Source organism: Rana temporaria, chromosome 12 (assembly GCF_905171775.1).
Source record: "Rana temporaria chromosome 12, aRanTem1.1, whole genome shotgun sequence".
NCBI lineage: Eukaryota > Metazoa > Chordata > Amphibia > Anura > Ranidae > Rana > Rana temporaria.
The window spans coordinates 31,199,954-31,218,553 of NC_053500.1; the positions used below are offsets into that span (position 1 = coordinate 31,199,954).

The 18,600-nt window shown below is 42.9% G+C and overlaps 1 protein-coding gene across 4 annotated transcripts in view; it reads right to left on the reverse strand.

The window, feature by feature from the left end:
* The window catches only part of GPATCH8 (G-patch domain containing 8), a 91,329-nt gene that overhangs the window by 19,230 nt on the left and 53,499 nt on the right, over nucleotides 1-18,600 (reverse strand). For 3 of the 4 annotated variants that reach the window (XM_040331517.1, XM_040331516.1, XM_040331515.1), the window contains exons 4-5: nucleotides 5,290-5,357; nucleotides 1,364-1,450 (exon numbers count right to left, since the gene is read on the reverse strand). In XM_040331517.1, coding sequence (XP_040187451.1) covers nucleotides 1,364-1,450; nucleotides 5,290-5,357 — 155 coding nt within the window. Of the gene's footprint in view, nucleotides 1-1,363; nucleotides 1,451-5,289; nucleotides 5,358-15,120; nucleotides 15,160-18,600 lie in introns of all 4 variants that reach the window. The other variant, XM_040331518.1, reaches the window with a different exon arrangement.

Below are 18,600 nucleotides of genomic sequence, written 5' to 3' on the forward strand. Positions count from 1 at the left end.
CAATGTGCGGGAATCGTGCTGTTCTGCGCGCATGCTCGGGAGTGACGTCATCGCCTCTCTGGCCAGTCACAGCGCCGATACCCGAAATCACTCCGGGTATCATGGCGGCCGACATGTCCGAGGGGGTTCGATCTAAGGTAAGTAATTGATAATGAGCTAGTATGCTAGTCATATGAGCTCATTATGCCTTTGCCTTGCAGGTTTAAAAAAAAAAAAAAAAAAAAAAAAAAAAAGGGGGGGTATACAACCGCTTTAAGGGTTACAAAAAACACCACCTGTAAAATCTTGTGGCCAAATATGCATCCAAGGATGCTACAATATTGACCTTGTAAAACTTAAGCCTCGTACACATGATAAGAATAATCGGATGAATGATGGTCCATTTTTTTGCATGCAAGTCTCACATTGAAAGCCAATAGGTTACTAAATTTAAGAAAATACTCGTACGACAGAATAATGTGTAATGTATTCTAAAGTTTGCGTATGCGTGGTCTTTGGCAAACTATTTTTTTTTGTACAAAATTACACGCAAATCTTTCATTCTGGTATAGTACGGGGATGAATTTTCATGCTTTCCCTTTGGATAATTTTGCATGAACTGTCGTAATCTGAAAGCTGTATTTTATTCCGTTTTTCTCATTGCGTGTACTAGGCATTAGTGGGGTGTGGACAGATGACCAAGTAGCTGCCTTAAAGACCTCAGGCATGAACGCCTGATGAAAACCCAGGATTCACGTATGCCCTGGTGCAAGGGTAGGCAACCTTGGCCCTCCAGCTGTTTGGAAACTACAAGTCCCATGAGACACTGCAAGACCCCGACAATCCCAGGGGCAGGTTCTAGGTGACTATTCTGTTGTGCTATTGCCCTCCTGGAGGTGACACTTTACAGTCTATCTACAGTCAATATTAATGTACCGGGCTGTGTGCTTTAATGAAAGAAGGATAAAGAAAATCTTGAGATTTTGGGTCTCGGGTGCCTGGCCCCCTATCTACAGGCTGTATTCCTTCCTCCACCACCTATGGCACAGCATAACACAGTTTTGATCTGTACCAACATGAAGGCAAGAGAAAGGAAGTACAGTAGCCAGCAGCAGGCAGCTAATACACTCAAAAGTGCCAGATGCCATGCATGTTTCAGCCAGCGGTGGTCCTGAAGACAGCAGGGTTGGAGGAGTAGCTATTCACCCATTTACTCTGATGACAAGGAAGCTCACTCAAAGGTGTAGCAGCCCTCTCAAAACATTAGATGGTGCAAAGGTCACATTTTCCATTGTGCGATAATGCAGTTTGGCAGGGAATAATTTTATGTTTGTAACATCTCATGAAGGCACAAGTGTGTTAGTATTGAGAAAGTATGAAAGACCTTGTATTTCTGTCTCAGCTCCTCTGTATCTTCTTTTTCCACCTCCAGTACACGTCTTCGCTCTGTGGCATCCTCTGCATAATCCAGCTGGTAAAAGATAGGAAAAAATAAAAAAAATAAAAAAAAGTTACAAAAAAATAAAAAAACAAGTATAAAGACATGTTGGTTTTGTAACAAATTACACAAATGCAGAATTGCTGACCAGGCCTTTCACAGACATTAGGGCAGGACCGACGCACGAGTTCACTACCATGTGTGAGCACGTTTTAATCACTTTTGCAAGGAATGTAAACACCCCTTGTGATGATAAAGAGGACCTGTCATGCTGTATGGAGAGAACTGGGGGGGGGGTGTATATATATATATGTGTGTGTGTGTGTGTGTGTGTGTGTGTGTGTGTGTGTGTGTGTGTGTGTGTGTGTGTGTGTGTGTGTGTGTGTGTGTGTGTGTGTGTGTGTGTGTGTGTGTACAGACAAATACTATGGCCAATTAAACCAGCAAGTCTGAAGTGTGGAAGGAAAGCACAGGGAGAAAATGCAAAACTCCATGCAGCTAGTGCCCTGACCAGAATCATCTGAACAGCAAGACTGACAACTTCAGTTTTGGGAACAAGAGTATAAGAGTATATTTGCAAATAATTAAACTTCCTGGAATCGCTACTTAAAGACCGCCACATCAGCAGTCTCAAGAGGTATACCAGTATAATGCATGCAGCTAGAGGCATCATCCCTGCATCGTTTTTTCCAGCCGGCGGCCAGCCTTAATGTAAAAGCCATTCAATCCGCTCGATTGCTTTTACAGGTGGCGGCGGGGGGGGGGGTCGAATGTGTAATCAGATGCTTTTGAAGCAGAGGAGACCCCAGATCTCTCCATAAAAAGAGTAGCTGTCACTGCCTATTGCCATCACAAGGGATGTTTACATTCATTCTAAAAGAAAATAAAAATAAAGCTTAACGCACCTCCATGCTCACGCGCAAAGGCGAACGCACGGGTTGGTCCTGGGCACATATGTAAACTGTGATTGCCCCACACATGGTACTGCTGTGAATGTCAGAGTGAGAGCAATAATTCTACCAAGTGTCCAACTCTAAACTGCTAAACTCTGAGATGAGAGATTTTTAAATACCATAGTCTGGTGCAATGAAATGAGCGTGTGCAATTTTAGACATCAGGTATTCAATTACATGACGCAACACCATCTTTTATATTTTACCAAAAACGGGGGTATTATATTGTGTCTGTGTACATTAAAATGGTAGTAAAGTCAGTTATTGTAAAAACCACTGGCAGGCAATTTTATAAAACAGAAGAGACCCTAGAAATTCTCTTTCGTCATAAATCCTCCTCCTGCCTGTGAGCGAGTATTGCAATCTGAGCTGCACATCCGCAGCCCAGACCACATTTACAGCCTGCTGTGTGCCGCTGTGGTGTGACTCCCGTGGGAGTGAAGTCGCCCCGACACAGCCAATCAAGCAAAGTTGGCAAACCTGGAAAAAGACCGGGCAAAGATGGAAGCTGCCTGGTGCAAGGGAGAGCAGTGAGCACAGCACTGGAGGGCTGTGCTTGAAGGCAAGTCTATCATAATGTACTAGTATGCAGCATACTAGTACATTATGGCTTTAAGGGGTTGTAAAGGTTCAGGGTTTAAAAAAAAAAAAAAGGAAGACAAACATGTCATATTTACCTCCGCTGTGAAGTTGGTTTTGCACAGAGTGAGCCGATCCTCCTCTTCTGGGGCACCTCAGCAGCGCTCCTGGCTCCTCTTCTCAAGTGCCCCATCAGAGAAGCGTTCTTGGACACCCGTTCAGGCACGCTCCTTTGTCTATTGACACCCCCCCCCCCATGTCATTGCATTTGATCAACAGCAGCAGGAGCCAATGGCTGTGCTGCCATCAATCTATCCAATCAGGACACAAGAAACCGGCCGGAGCTGGTGCGTTCATTCCTGTCGTGGCAAGTATAAAGGGGCTGGGGGGGACTGCTGAGTGACAGGTTATTCACCTTAAAGCAGAGTTTCACCTAAAAGTAGAACTTCCGCTCATATTATTGCCCTCTCCTCCATAGGGTATAGTTTTATTGCATTTATATATATATATATATATATATATATATATATATATATATATATATATATATATATATATATATATATATATATATATATATATATATATATATATATATATATATATATATATATATATTTTTTTTTACTACCAATGGCGGCGATCAGCGTTTTTTTTCGTGACTGCGACATTATGGCGGACACATCGGACAATTTTGACACATTTTTGGGACCATTGTCATTTTCACAGCAAAAAATGCTATAAAAATGCATTGTTTACTGTGAAAATTACAATTGCAGTTTGGGAGTTTGCCACTAGGGGGCGCTGAAGGGGTAAAGTGTGACCTCATATGTGTTTCTAACTGTAGGGGGGGTGGGGCTGGACGTGCAACGTCATTGATCGCCTTTCCCTATATCAGGGAACAGACGATCAATGACAGCGCCACAGTGAAGAACGGGGAAGCTATGTTTACACACACCTCTCCCCGTTCTTCAGCTCCAGGGACCGATCGCGGGACTGCGGCAGCGGCGCTTCAGACCGGGTCGCCTTACCGTGACTAGGCACTTAAAGAGGACGTACAGGTACGTGCTTGTGCCCAGCCGTGCCATTCTGCCGACGTATATGTGCAGGAGGCGGTCTTTAAGTGGTTAAAGTGTTACTAAACCAACAGTAAAAGCAGACTGTATATGCAGTAAAACATGCTGGTTATGCTCACTATGGAACCTAAGGGGTTAATCCTCTGCATTATATAAAAAGGCTGCTTGATCCTGTCCTCCGATTCTCCCCTCCCTGCACTGTCCCCCTGAACAAGCCCGGATTAGACAGTCTTTCGAGTCAAGCTGCACATGCTCAGTTTGCTGTGTATTGCTAAAGGTTTTTTTTTTTTATTCTTGGGAGAGTGCATGTGATTGGACAGTGTGATTGGCCTTGTGCTAGACAGAGGGGCAGGAGCCTCATTAGGACAGCTCAGTATACACTTCACCAGGAACAGATAAAAATCACAAGACTGCTATATACTGCCGATGAGAAAATGTATTTAGCAGTTTATATTTTCTAAAATAATTGCACTTCCATGTACTGTGGGAGAACACATATAGTGAACGCAGGGTCCTGGGATTAGTAACATTTTAAGTGGTTAAGACATGGCTAAGGAGGCCGACACAGTCAAGTAATGGATACTTTGCTATCAAACTGGTCTTCTGCATGAACACCAGTCCAAATACGAGATGCAACAAAGTATCCATAGGAGGACCTCTAATGTTAGCAGTGACATGCGTCTTAAAGCGGTAGTTCCCCCTCAAAAAAATTGTTACCCTTAGATTGATGCTCATTTTGTCTAGGGGAATCGGCTAGTTGTTTTAAAATCAAAGCTGTACTTACCGTTGTAGAGAGAGATCTTCTCCGCCGCTTCCGGGTATGGTCTTCGGGTCTGGGCGTTCCTTCTTGATTGACAGGCTTCCGACGGTCGCATCTATCGCGTCACGATTTTCCGAAAGTAGCCGAACGTCGGTGCGCAGGCGCCGTATAGAGCCGCGCCGACGTTCGGCTTCTTTCGACTACTCGTGACGCGATGGATGCGACCGTCGGAAGCCCGTCAATCAAAATAGGAACGCCCAGTCCCGAATACCATACCTGGAAGCGGCGGAGAAGATGGCTCTCTACAACGGTAAGTACAGCTTCGATTTTAAAACTAGCCGATTCCCCTAGACAAAATGAGCATCAATCTAAGGGTAATCATTTTTTTGAGGGGGAACTACCGCTTTAAGCTGCAGGATCTGGGTGAGATTTCTGCATTTAGCACCTCTGTGCACAAACCCTTTTGAGAATTTGTCAATTTGCTTACATAGCACATTCACTCACCTCCATTTCCATGCGGCCCATTCCCATGACATCATATTTAACAACAATGGGGATAGGATCGGTTCTGCCTGTAGAAGAAACAAACAAGGAAGCAGGTGAGCGAGGGGCGAGTGGGACAGACTGAAGTGGTTACACAATGGGTTTTGGGTGGTTAGAAAAATCTTGCCTTGGAGTGCAGAGACCAGAAAGCTACAGTGGACCAAACAAGAGTCATTCTCACAGCTTACTGCTATTAAACTTGAAGGCCCACAGTCCAAGCTGCAGACTGATATTCCCTATGAACTAGTAAATAAACTGGTGGAATAAAGAAATCAAATGCCCAACCAAAACAACGATGGCCAGGGTAACTGGGCCTCGTGTATGGAAGTGTCAGATGTGGAATGCTGCATTGCCCTTCATGTCCTCACCCGCAGCAGGAACATGAAAGGTTGACTGTGGGACCAAATCTCTGACGCTTCCATATAGAAGGCCCACCGAGCCAAACAACCACCAGAGAATCAAATCTGTATCCAAATCCCACCCACATAACCTGCTCACGTGACTGATCTGTAAGCTGTGAAAAAGACTAGATGCAAATAAAGAATTGACTCAACTAAATCAAACTAGCAGCAGATTGAATTTTATATTGTTTTATTGCTTCCAGGAGTATCCGAAATCCACTCACAACCAGCCAAAGCAAGGGAGGGAGGGGGGGGGGAGATAAAATAAGGAGCAGCAGACAGGCAATTCACTACCGCGGCTGATCTCAGACTGGTGCAGATTCCAGTTTAGATTACATCACAATGGGATGTAAGTCCAGGACACAGGGAAGGGAGAGGGACTTACCTGCTTGTATCACTCACCTTCAGTAAAAAGACAAAATGTTATGTGCTTGCCCAGCTACCTGGAACATTATGTGGCACACACCTGGACATTATACCATTGGGCCAGGACTGTTAACGTAATCACTAAAGCGCCAGCTCTACTTAGTAGCCTGCAGAATTGGCCAAAAGGCCCTAATCTTTACCATACTTGTATAAAAGCCCTGGTGCAGTCACAACTATAAAGAGATTCCCTAGATAGTTTAAGGGCTTTTTCTTCATAACAAGCAGACCTATTTGAAAGAAGAAATGTGGGTGCTTTAATTTTTCATGGTGGAGAATTTTTTGAAATTCTAGATGCAGTTATGGCAATTATACACTCTGCAAAACCCCATTGGAGTGTTCTCCCAACATATATCTGCCAAAGATCCATTAAAGAGCAGGCGATACAGAATACGCTACCAGGTACAGCTAATACTTTACGTTTTAGATAAAGAGTAGGGAATAAGAAAGACCTCTGGCATACAGCAGAAAGGAGATCTCAAAACAAGGGGATATTGCCATCCGACTGGCACTAGAACAAAAAGTTGCCCATTGGAACATTTGCCCTAACTAAAAGTTCCTGGAACAACGTAAACATTTTGCATTGCCTTCAGTACTGGAGACAAGGATGACCAAGACTAAATTCTAGCCATGCACGCCTTGGCATGCGATAGTTTTCATTTTTTAATTACACTCCATCCAAAAAGTTACGTTTTCACATTAGTTTAACACCTAAAGGAAAAATAAAAATCACTGCAACTGACTATACTGGCTAGAGAGGTGGAAGGTGGTCGTCAGCAGGCTGGCAATCAAACCCAGTACTGAACGTCCCCGCTGGCAAAGGGGTTCAGTTAACAGACCAGCAGCTTATAATTCTCAAACTTGATGGACTTTGCCATCGCAGGAAAGCCCAGAGGCTGTCAATGATAGTCTCCATAAAAAAAAGGTTAATGGATACTTGAAGATCAATGAACTATGAGAGCAATCGCCAGCACCCTCACAGTACATTGAGAAATGCAAACCATCAGCTGCAGTGGCGGATGGTACTTGTAATCTATTCATTCACCAGAGACTGCAGAGGCCCCTTATATACTGGTGTAACAAGAAATGTGAACTTAGCCTTTAACCCCCCTTAATTTTACAGCCATCAGACACTTTTTTTTCTAAGAGTTTAATGGGCATGATGGCAACCCTTCGTATTTAATAGGCTCCTGCTGACAGCACCAATCACGGAACAGTCAGGAGCAAAGGGAAAGCTGTGGACTACATCTAAAAAAGTAACCAGTAGGAGATTTGACCTGCTTTAAGAAATCGCTTAGCTGAAGAGCAATTACGGATTACATTGCTGTAATAAGTGCCAGGCAAGAAAATAAATCCCCACTCCTAATTCAGACTGACAAACAGTTGTTGGCTGAACGTATACGCAGGAGTTATTTGGGCTAGAGCAAAGACAAGGATCGGTTAAAATATTCTGGGAAAGACAAAGGCTAGTGTCATCCTTGCCTGGTTTGCATTTCATTTTCCTTTCTATGCACTCAGAGTTGTGAAGAGGATCAATGCGAACTGAACCTTTTTACGAGCATCTAGAGTAGCTGGAAAATTCTGATCAGCTGTTGCCTTGTCCATGTCAAAAAAAAATTAATTGGAGGGGTCAATTAGAATCCGATCACTAAAAACAAACCCTGGATACCTTGAAATGTTGATTTGTGCTGGGAATATGGTCATGTGAACTGCACCAGGGGAGAGACACAAGAGGTTTACTGAAACCTATCATAGATCAGAGAGGGACAAATGAATGAGGAACTCAGGAGTCAGTAGGTTCACACAAGTCATAGTTTGACAGATCAATTACTTAAAGTGGTTGCGACCCTAAAAAAGAAATCCGGTTCCTTTGAAAAAGGCATGATCTTCTATTCTGTTAGATTTTATTTTATGGTTGAACTGGATGGACTTGTGTCTTTTTTCAACCCAACCATGTAATACTATGTGATCTACAGCACAGTGCTTGTGCCGTCTAATTTGTCACTTACCTGGTTGATCCTGCCTGTTACTGTGTCCCTGTATGTGCAGACCACGGTAATCATGGCTGCTGAGCCATGATAATGTGGTCTGTTTACGTGCCTCCGTCATCTCTCTCTCTGCTCTGAGTCTCTCCCCTCTACCCCTCCCTACCCGTCAGTGTGAGAGCAAATCTCCTCCCTGCCCCTCCAATATGTGGCAAAAATACTTGTATACCCTCTGATTTACACAGTCATTAGCTACTATTTTTTTTTTTTAAATGATAATGCCAAAAACCTTTTCTCACACCGCTGCTGTGCATTCAACATAACCTCCCTCTGCTGACTAACGTCAGAGGGGAATCTTGGCCCCTACCGCTGCCCTCCTTAGATCAGGAAAGGAGCACGGAAGGGGATCACGTGACCACACAGCTGTGAAAAGGTATTAAGGCTCGTCATTTAAAAAAGAAAAAAAAAGAAAAAAAAAAGACTGTATAAACCAGAGGGGATACAAGCAATGTGACTTTACAAAAACTTTAATGTAGGCTGACAAGCATCAACAAGCACATTCCTCACTGCAACGTTCGCTCTGTGCAAGGGATGACGTTTTTTTTTCTTCTCTAGAATAGCAACATTAAAAATGGATCTATACTATAAATACAACCCGCCATGACCATTCGGCTCAACAAAATATAGCAATGGCTTTAAAACACTACCCTTTGTAGCAGAGACCAATCCTGAGGGGTCCTTTAGCTGTAATTGCATTAACAAAATTGTCCTCTGCTAAAGGGGGGATTGCAGATTCATTTCAGTCTCCTAATCCCTTACTAACGAGCTGGAATTTGGGCTTGTGCCCGACTAACAAGGTGCTCTAGTGCAGTTTCTAAAGGCCAAGTATCTTGGGGTTTTCCCTTACAGGGTTGTCAGCATGGTGGGGTGACTTATAACAAAATGATTTTATGACCAGACTTGACATTCTACAGGGATCAGACCCTTGATATGAACAGAGTGCTTTGGCATCAGCAGGAAAGGTACAGTGCCTTGCGAAAGTATTTGGCCCCCTTGAACTTTGCGACCTTTTGCCACATTTCAGGCTTCAAAACATAGATATAAAACTAATTTTTGTGCAGCAAACTCTACAGAAGTTCAGTGAGGATCTCTGAATGATCCAATGTTGACCTAAATGACCAATGATGATAAATAGAATCCACCTGTGTGTAATCAAGTCTCCGTATAAATGCACCTGCACTGTGATAGTCTCAGAGGTCCATTTAAAGCGCAGAGAGCATCATGAAGAACAAGGAACACACCAGAAGTTTAAAGCCGGATTTGGATACAAAAAGATTTCCCAAGCTTTAAACATCCCTTAGAGCACTGTGCAAGCGATAATATTGAAATGGGAGTATCAGACCATTGCAAATCTACGAAGACCTGGCCGTCCCTCTAAACCTTCAGCTCATACAAGGAGAATACTGATCAGAGATGCAGCCAAGAGGCCCATGATCACTCTGCATGAACTGCAGAGATCTACAGCTGAGGTGGGAGACTCTGTCCATAGGACAACAATCAGTCGTATACTGCACAAATCTGGCCTTTATGGAAGAGTGGCAAGAAGTAAGCCATTTCTTAAAGATATCCATAAAAAGTGTCGTTTAAAGTTTGCCACAAGCCACCTGGGAGACACACCAAACATGTGGAAGAAGGTGCTCTGGTCAGATAAACCAAAATTGAACTTTTTGGCAACAATGCAAAACGTTATGTTTGGCGTAAAAGCAACACAGCTCATCACCCTGAACACACCGTCCCCACTGTGAAACATGGTGGTGGCAGCATCATGGTTTGGGCCTGCTTTTCTTCAGCAGGGACAGGGAAGATGGTTAAAATTGATGGGAAGATGGATGGAGCCAAATACAGGACCATTCTGGAAGAAAACCTGATGGAGTCTGCAAAAGACCTGAGACTGGGATGGAGATTTGTCTTCCAACAAGACAATGATCCAAAACATAAAGCAAAATCTACAATGGAATGGTTCACAAATAAACATATCCAGGTGTTAGAATGGCCAAGTCAAAGTCCAGACCTGAATCCAATCGAGAATCTGTGGAAAGAACTGAAAACTGCTGTTCACAAACGCTCTCCATCCAACCTCACTGAGCTCGAGCTGTTTTGCAAGGAGGAATGGGCAAAAATTTCAGTCTCTCGATGTGCAAAACTTTTAGAGACATACCCCAAGCGACTTACAGCTGTAATCGCAGCAAAAGGTGGAGCTACAAAGTATTAAGGGGGCTGAATAATTTTGCACGCCCAATGTTTCAGTTTTTTATTTGTTAAAAAAGTTTGAAATATCCAATAAATTTCGTTCCACTTCATGATTGTGTCCCACTTGTTGAGCCTTCAAAAAAATTTTTTTTAAAAAAATTACATTTATATTCTTATGTTTGAAGCCTGAAATGTGGCAAAAGGTCGCAAAGTTCAAGGGGGCCGAAAACTTTCGCAAGGCACTGTACCATAACCTATTCATGGATGGTCTTAGCACCACCCCATAAATGTTAATATTTTTAATTAGTAAAATGACTAACAAAGTAATGCATATTCTTTGCCAAGATACCCCATTTAAGTCTGTGTCCTACTGCAATACAACCCCACTTCAAACTGGGAAACCCAGCTTTCATTGGCTGCAATAAAAAGTGATTAAAATGCATTGATGTTTAATTTTTGGCTGCATTAGCTACTCGGCTCCTAGGGTTTGTCCAGCCCTGTCATTGAGGGTCAAGGTTTCAAGTAAAAAAAAAAACAAAAAAAAAATGATGATGCCACATATTTGAAAGGGCAAGGGGTGTCAGAAAGCAATGTAAAAAGAGGTTAGGAACTAAGTAGTGCTGAGGCTTTAAGTAAACAATCTAGGATGGTAAACACATTATAATACTTTGCAAGCAGCCCCATTAAATGGGGTCAAGTAAGACCATCATGCAAGTCTATGGCCAATGATCAGTGTATGGCATTATATACAAGACTGATACACAAGAACGTTAGGGTGTAAGGTTCATTCTTTCAAAACCCAATGGTATAATATAGAAAGCAGTGGCCACAGCAAAAGGGAAAGGACCAAAGAGTACATGGAGTCCTGAAATAGTTGGCAAGGCAATTCTGTGTTTAAAGGATTTTTACTATGACCAATTTAAAATTATTTCTATATTGTAAATGCTGACTGTCAAATGACGGTTATATTACAAAGTTTAATATTAGAGGAGTAAAGGCTTAATATTTATCTATATTAGATTTGTGAATTTTCCATAGTTTAGTGAATCTCAGAGGAAGTTGTCACACTGAAAGGAAATGCCCCATCCCAACAGATCCCCTTATCAAAATAAAGCTTCGACCGTCATCAGGGGCCACGGAGGAAGAGTAATACAAATCGTAGTTCAGTTTACACAAACCAAGTGGTTATCTGGATGTGGACCCCCTTTGGTTAAAGTGTTATGTGGGGATAGGGCTGTGTCTGAGCGTTCCTTAAGCCCAGAGGGATGGAAAGTAGAGGGGCCCAGGGACCTTTCGGTAAGTAAATAACCAGGTCGCGTCCTGCCCAAATCTCCGTTGGAGTCTGAATAGACCCACTGGCTCTTCTGGGTCCAGATGTGAAGTTGTAGAGTGGCGTTTCCCCAAGTGGTATGACATCCAAGTACTGTAGTACCTTTCAGGAAAAGCTGGGCCAACCAATATACAGCCATTTACTTATTTATTAAGCTGGCCATACATGTTAAAATGTAATTCTACAATTTCTAGATTTACCAGATCTATGTAGTTTGAAGGGCCAACCTTAATGCTTACAATTTGTGTCCAGTTAGACAACCTTTGTACAATCAATTTGTATGGCAAGATTTAGAGACTCTACAATGCTTTGCTATGGCTGCACTGGGCCACAGTGGAGATGCTACCACTTGAGAAACCATAAATATGCCAAATAGCAAAGTACAGACCTTTAAAAAGGAGAATTAAGGAATCCAAGGCCATCACTCCAAGATATGGGGCATGAAAGATTGCACCAATCTGAAGGTTTACATTTTGAACACAAATACTGCACGGATTAAGTGCTCATTTTGTCCAAGGGAGAGGAGAAAGCTGTACACTCACCAGATCATCTGCTCCACCAGCAAACAGCCCGCCCCCACCAGCTAGCAGTGGATTGTGCCCGACGTCCTAGTGTTCAGAGCTGGTCCATTAACGCGATGTCAGGAACAGTCCACCGCACAAGACTACTAGAGCGCGGGGGAAGGAGTAGGGGTTGTCAGGAGCCACAGCGACCAGTCTTGTGCAGGGAAGATCGGAGGATCAGGCAAGTATATCTCTGTTCTCCAATCCCCTAGACAAAGACGGGCAGTTAACCCGTGCAGTGTGGGCACAGCTCCACTTCATAGAAAAAAACCCTTGGGCTGCAAGGATTAGTAAGCCGCAATATATTTTTGTTCTTGTTTTAATACTGCTTTAAAAAAAGATGGTGGTTTCAGACTCCAATTAGCCCTGATCTTGCCATACTACTAAACCAAGTCATGCCAAAATAAGCCAAAACAAGGTCAATGAGAACATTAGTAGATGAAACTGACAAGCTTATCTACAATACAATGTCTAAAGTTGAAGGCTACAACCTTTTTAACTAAATGTAAAAACAGAAGGGGAGGGCAAAATACTACCAGTGCATTTGTCAGCCATGTTATTTTGGCATCGCACTGACACTTGTAATGGGTTCCTCCAAATCCACCTCCCTGGCAAAAGCATAAGAAAACATTTGGAGAAGTTTTGCACCTTGACCTCAAATTAATGTTACTGTAAAGTGAAAGCGAAGCAAGAATATCAGATATAATATTTATGCAACATTCCCAGCTATTTATTACAGCTCAGAGATCACAATGCCTTCATCTGCTGCACTCTGCAGAAGAAATTCTTTAGGCATCATCCAGGGGGAGTCAGTATCTTGTGTCGGAAAGGACACAATAATAAAATCCTGGTGCCTGTGCAGTACTCGACTGTGTTGATAAATGTCTAACACTGACCAGCACTTGCTGCATCCTCAAACCTTGTGACTTTCTACAACGTACCAATGTACAGTCTGATTACCAGGGAACAGGAGATTGGGGAAATACCCCCTCTGCCAGCAGCACACGGATGATATCATCTCAGTGTAAAATGGTAGGAGGAGAGGAGCATTGGACCACTTGGTGTTTGCGATTTGTGGTTGTAAATTTGTAGCCAGCTCTTTGGTCCTTGAGACCCATACAAGTGGTCCCTGTGGGATCATGAAAACAGACTAAAGGATAAAATAAAAGTCACTTCCCGAGTAAAAGTCAAGACTGAGCCAGGTGGGCCAATAGGTCTTAGGAGATATAAGGGACCCTCTTCATTAGGGGTACAGAAACATGAGTGGGAAGTGGATTAGACTGGGATCATGGCTAGTAAGGACTGGATGCCTATTCCAGTTATAGTTTGATAGCCTACACTCAGGCTCCATTCACACCTAGGCGTTTTGTCGCCTGTAGCGCGACGCTATTGCAGCCTGAAATACGCCGGAGGGGTGATGCAACATTGTCGGCTATGGAGATGGTTCACATCTCCACGCCGAAACGCTGTACGCCTGAAGCTCAAAACAAGTCCAGGGCCCTTTTCAGGCGGCTTGTGGCATAGCCGGCAATGTTAATCACCCCTCCGGCGTATTTCAGGCTTAAAAAACGCTGCGTTTTGTCGCAGCAAAACGCTGCAATTTGTCGCGGTAAAATACGCCGCGTTCAGGTGTGAATGCAGCCTTAATGCCAGGTTTCAGTGTTCTAAAATATACAGGTGTGAATGCAGCCTTAATGCCAGGTTTCAGTGTTCTAAAATATACCGCAGCATAAGGGTAGCTGTTTAGCACCAACAAACCCTTCAACGTTTTTTTTTTTTTTTTAATCCTACATATCTAATATTTGGTGCACATCAAACAACAGTTTAAGTCGTTAACCGTAAACCACAAGCAAAAACAAAAAAAGGGAGCCATCCAGTGTTTGCAGTCACAACCAACGCCTTTGGGCTGAAGGTTATCTTAATATTTCTCCAATGTCAGAATATTGCGGAATACGGAACTGCCGGTATAACCGGATAATCTGGCTCCGTGGGTGGACAAGGATGGAAGACAACTGATCCTACCAAGGAATCTTCCTTTTGCATTATTTAACAAGTTTATGTCAAGTATTGGTTAGCCTCCAATAACCAGAGGACGCAAAATATGTAAAATTATGTGTGATCCAATACTCCCCTAATATTAAAAAAAAATAATTTAAAATAATTTCAGGCCAACTGCATCTGAAAAAAATAAAAAAAATAAAAAGAATGTCTGTTGCCTATAGTAACCAGATTCTCCATTTACTGCATGCTGTCAGTGCAGATTAGAAATCTGAAGCTGAATGACTGCTATAGGCAACAAACAATATTACTTTTCGCAGATGTTGATAAAAGGAGGTCTACAGTTGATTCTAAACCCGTTTTTAGCCAACGAAAACCTACTTTTCTGCTTAAGTCCTTTCCCTCTTAGTAGCCACAACCTGCAACCTATTACCCAGTTATTGCAATTGCTAGTAAAAAAATAAAGAGAAAAAAAAAAGGAGAGAGAAATAATCAAAATGTCACATGGGAACAATTTTTTTTTTTTTTTGTCCCCAGAGGACTCTATTGAGAAAACTTGAGGGAGAGTGGAAGATGACAGATATAGGGAGGACAGGCTGCAATTGGTTAATTTTTTCTCTCCCTGAAATAAAAACCCCCACACACACCCATTTCAACATGTCCCTTTTTATTGGACAGGGATCAGACACGTGTGCATGGAGATAGACAGAGGAAGAAAGGACGATCCAAGCAATATATATATATGAATGCTACGACAGAACAGAAAGAGGAAGCCTAACATTGGTGCACTGATGACAAAAAAAAAAAAAAGGTAGTCAGTCTGAACAGAAAGTTTCAATTACCACGGCTAAGTTTACCATCACAAGTCCAGGGGTATTATGCTGTAAAAAAGAAACACTTTTGGTTAGGCAGCAATCAGGAGGTGAGAGGGTGGGAGGTGGCTTAGCAGGAGGAAGAAGCTTCTTCAGGGTAAGGAAGGGGGAGAGGTGGTCTCCAGAGCTTGCACTCTGACCAACAGGGTAGAAAGCCAAAGAATGTTTAAAGAAGAACAGATGGGAAATAGAAAGAGTACCGAGCTGCTGCACCTGTAGAACTTAATCAGGATATTCACACTGGGTCCATCATTATACACAAGCCGTCTTCTGAACTACTCTAAGCAACAACCTATCACAGATAATCCCGTCCCTTTACCTAAAAATGTCAATCCTGGAAAACTAATCTCCCTTTTATACCAAGACAATGGCTACTCGCCATTGTCCAAGCCTCAACAAAGCTTCTCCCTTTCAGTTGTGATTTTGTGACCAATGGTTGGGTCAAGCTGTCGGCATCAGAGGCAGATACCATCAGTTTCCACAGAATAGTTAAGCATTTTTTTCTTTGCACCCGATTGAATATTTATAGTTTTAGAGTTGCAAGAAAGTTGGGTTTGATAATGCCATTGGGTTGGCCATGCATCTGACAAGGTTGTGGCCATTTCAAATAGAAAACAGGTCAAGGCAACCCATAAGCAATTTCCAATGACATCTTCACTTGATCAAATTTGATAAAGTGTTGGGATGCCTTGATCCATTTAGTTATTTTTGTGTATCAAAAGGCAGCTTAAAATCACCACAAAACTTTGAAGCATACGGTTAGTGTCAACTAAAAGTAGCTTGCCAGGTTAAAAAACTGCCTACAAAATGTGTGTTAGGCCCCTTCCACACAGGGCAGATCAGTTACAGCGGAGTCCGCCAGCTCAGCGGGAGATCTCTGTTGATCTCCGCTGAGCTTGCGGATGACAGGTCCCTCTCTGCCCACCGAGTGTGGGGGGGGGGGCTTGTCGAGCGCCGCAGATTCCTATGGAGAGAACAGCGAAAACTGACAGCATGTCCATTTTCCTCAGATCTCACACGATCCGCCAGGACAGATGGCGAACGTATCGCCATAAGTCTGATCGGACGTCAGCGGGCATGGTAACTGCCGACATCCGTCGCTCCATAGACTTGCATGGAGCGCCCGTTCAGGTGCGCCGAAAAAACAGACAGGTGGGCCTGAACGGTTTGCCCGTGTGAAAGGGGCCTTACACGCAATGTACATAAACTTTATGGGCTGTAAGACATATGGGGTGAATGTGAAAAGCCAGCCTTACTTCTAGGGAATGAGGCTTATCTTCAAGTTGGAGGATGTCTAGACCCTGGGTTTAGAGTGGACTTGGAAACAAAGGGCTCCGCGGGTTTACATAAAACAGATTATTGGTCAACCTGGAAGTGCCCAACTGACCACTATAACTGCACCCAGACTTCCCATCAAGCAGTTATCCAAAGGCATAGATGTGCACGCTCAACCCGCAGCTTTTTTTGGGCATGCGCAGATGAGCAAATGCATTTGACTCACGATTTAAAATTAGTTTAAGATGCTTTATAGTTCCTTCACATGTGCATTTAGCCCGCTTCCATCCTGCATTTGACCCTTGGAGTTGCATTTCTGCATTAACCTGTAAAGGAAAGAGCAAGTCTGACCCAAACAAAAGCCAATGTACACAGGTCCTTCGCACTTAAAACACTTGTATTTGGTAGGGCAGTACAAAGTAGAGTAACCACGACCACCAGATAAGTTACCTTAAGTCAGATCACTGACCATATATCAGTTTCTGGTTGGTTGCCATGATCACTGCACTTGGCTTTAGAACTTGTGCAAGTGCTTTTGTTTGCACCAAAACTGGTTTTCGTCCCATACAAAATCAATCAGAATGCCAAAGAACCAATTCAGAAGGGTCACAAAAGCAAGGAGAAAACACCCAAAAAGCATGCTGCATTTGCTCAACTAAACAAACCCTTATTTAGTAGGCTTTTTATGCTAAGGCAGGAACCTAGAATACATGTAGAGATGTCAAATTTAAAGACCATTACACAGGTAATCATCCGTAAATATAAGACATTACTGACCAATAATGAAGAGTAGGTGGCTAAAGGGGCTGAGCCTAAGCTCATGGGCTGAAGTGTAGATTTCCATAAGAGCATCCTGAATAGGAGGGCTCCTGGGGGGTTACAGCAGATATCTAAAATAGTATTTCAGACTACTACCGGTTTACTCCAAAAAAAAAAAAAAAAAAAAAAAAAAAAAGGAAATGCTTTTCAAAGTTTAAAAATAATAAAACTGGTAGCTTGAAGTGGTGAGGAGCATGAAATCCTGGCTACCGACACTGGGAATGTGACAACAGCAATAGGATACAATTTTATTATATTGCTCTAGGCAACATGCCAGGAACAACGCTAAAAGTACCAAAATAGTCAAATGTATTGAGCAATATAAAAAAAAAAAAAATCTAAAATATTGTAGATGGAAGCAGAATGATGAGCCTTTAGTTCATCGATGCAGAGATGGTGAAATAAGGTAAATCGCATACCACCACCCTAAGGTTTTTTATACCAGGCCACAATTTCATCTCATTGGCTGCTAAATTCACTCTTGAAACCAGCACAAGCTATAGTCAGGTTACTTTAATTTGGCCGTTTTAACAAGGTTCGTATTCTTTTACATTGATGATTATACTATAGTGGGGATTGGGGCATTACTCTTCAGATCCAAGGATGCTTCAGGAAAGTACAGTCCATCTAGACCAGTGGTTCTCAACCTTCTAGTGCCATGACCCCTTGATAAAATTTCCCAAGTTGTGGGGACCCCTAAGGCCTCGTACACACGATAGGTTAAAACAGAGGACAACGGTTTGATGGACCGTTTTCACCGGTCAAAACCGATCGTGTGTGTGCCCCATAGGTTATTTAACCATTGGTTAAAAAAAAGCCAACTTGCTTTAAATTTAACCGATGGGGAAAAAAACGATCGGTAGTAGGCACTGCAATCGGTTAAAAATCCACACATGCTCAGAATCAAGTCGATGCATGCTTGGAAGCATTGAACTTCGTTTTTTTCAGCGCGTCGTTGTGTTTTACGTCACCGCGTTCTGACACGATTGTGAAAACGTTCCACCGGTCTGTTCTCATTGGATGGACTGATCGTGTGTACGCGCCACAACAGTAAAATGATTTCCATAGCGTGGGTTGAAAGCAGGCAAGACAAGTCATTTGCATCCCTAACCCGCGGACATTTAGCGTTCCCTGAGTGCTTTCCACTCGTACTGTATTAAAACCCCTTATGGTACATTTTAGGATGTACCACTCTCTTTGTTCAACTTTCTTTCCCTTTCATCTCTCTCTATCCTAAGTCCTTGTTTTTTCCCCCCAATCCCTCCCTCTGTCTTTCTTGCTCTCTTCCCCCCCCCCTTTTTCTTCGTTCCTCCCCCTCTTATCTCCCTTCCTGGGAGAACAGTGTGGGCTTCAGGA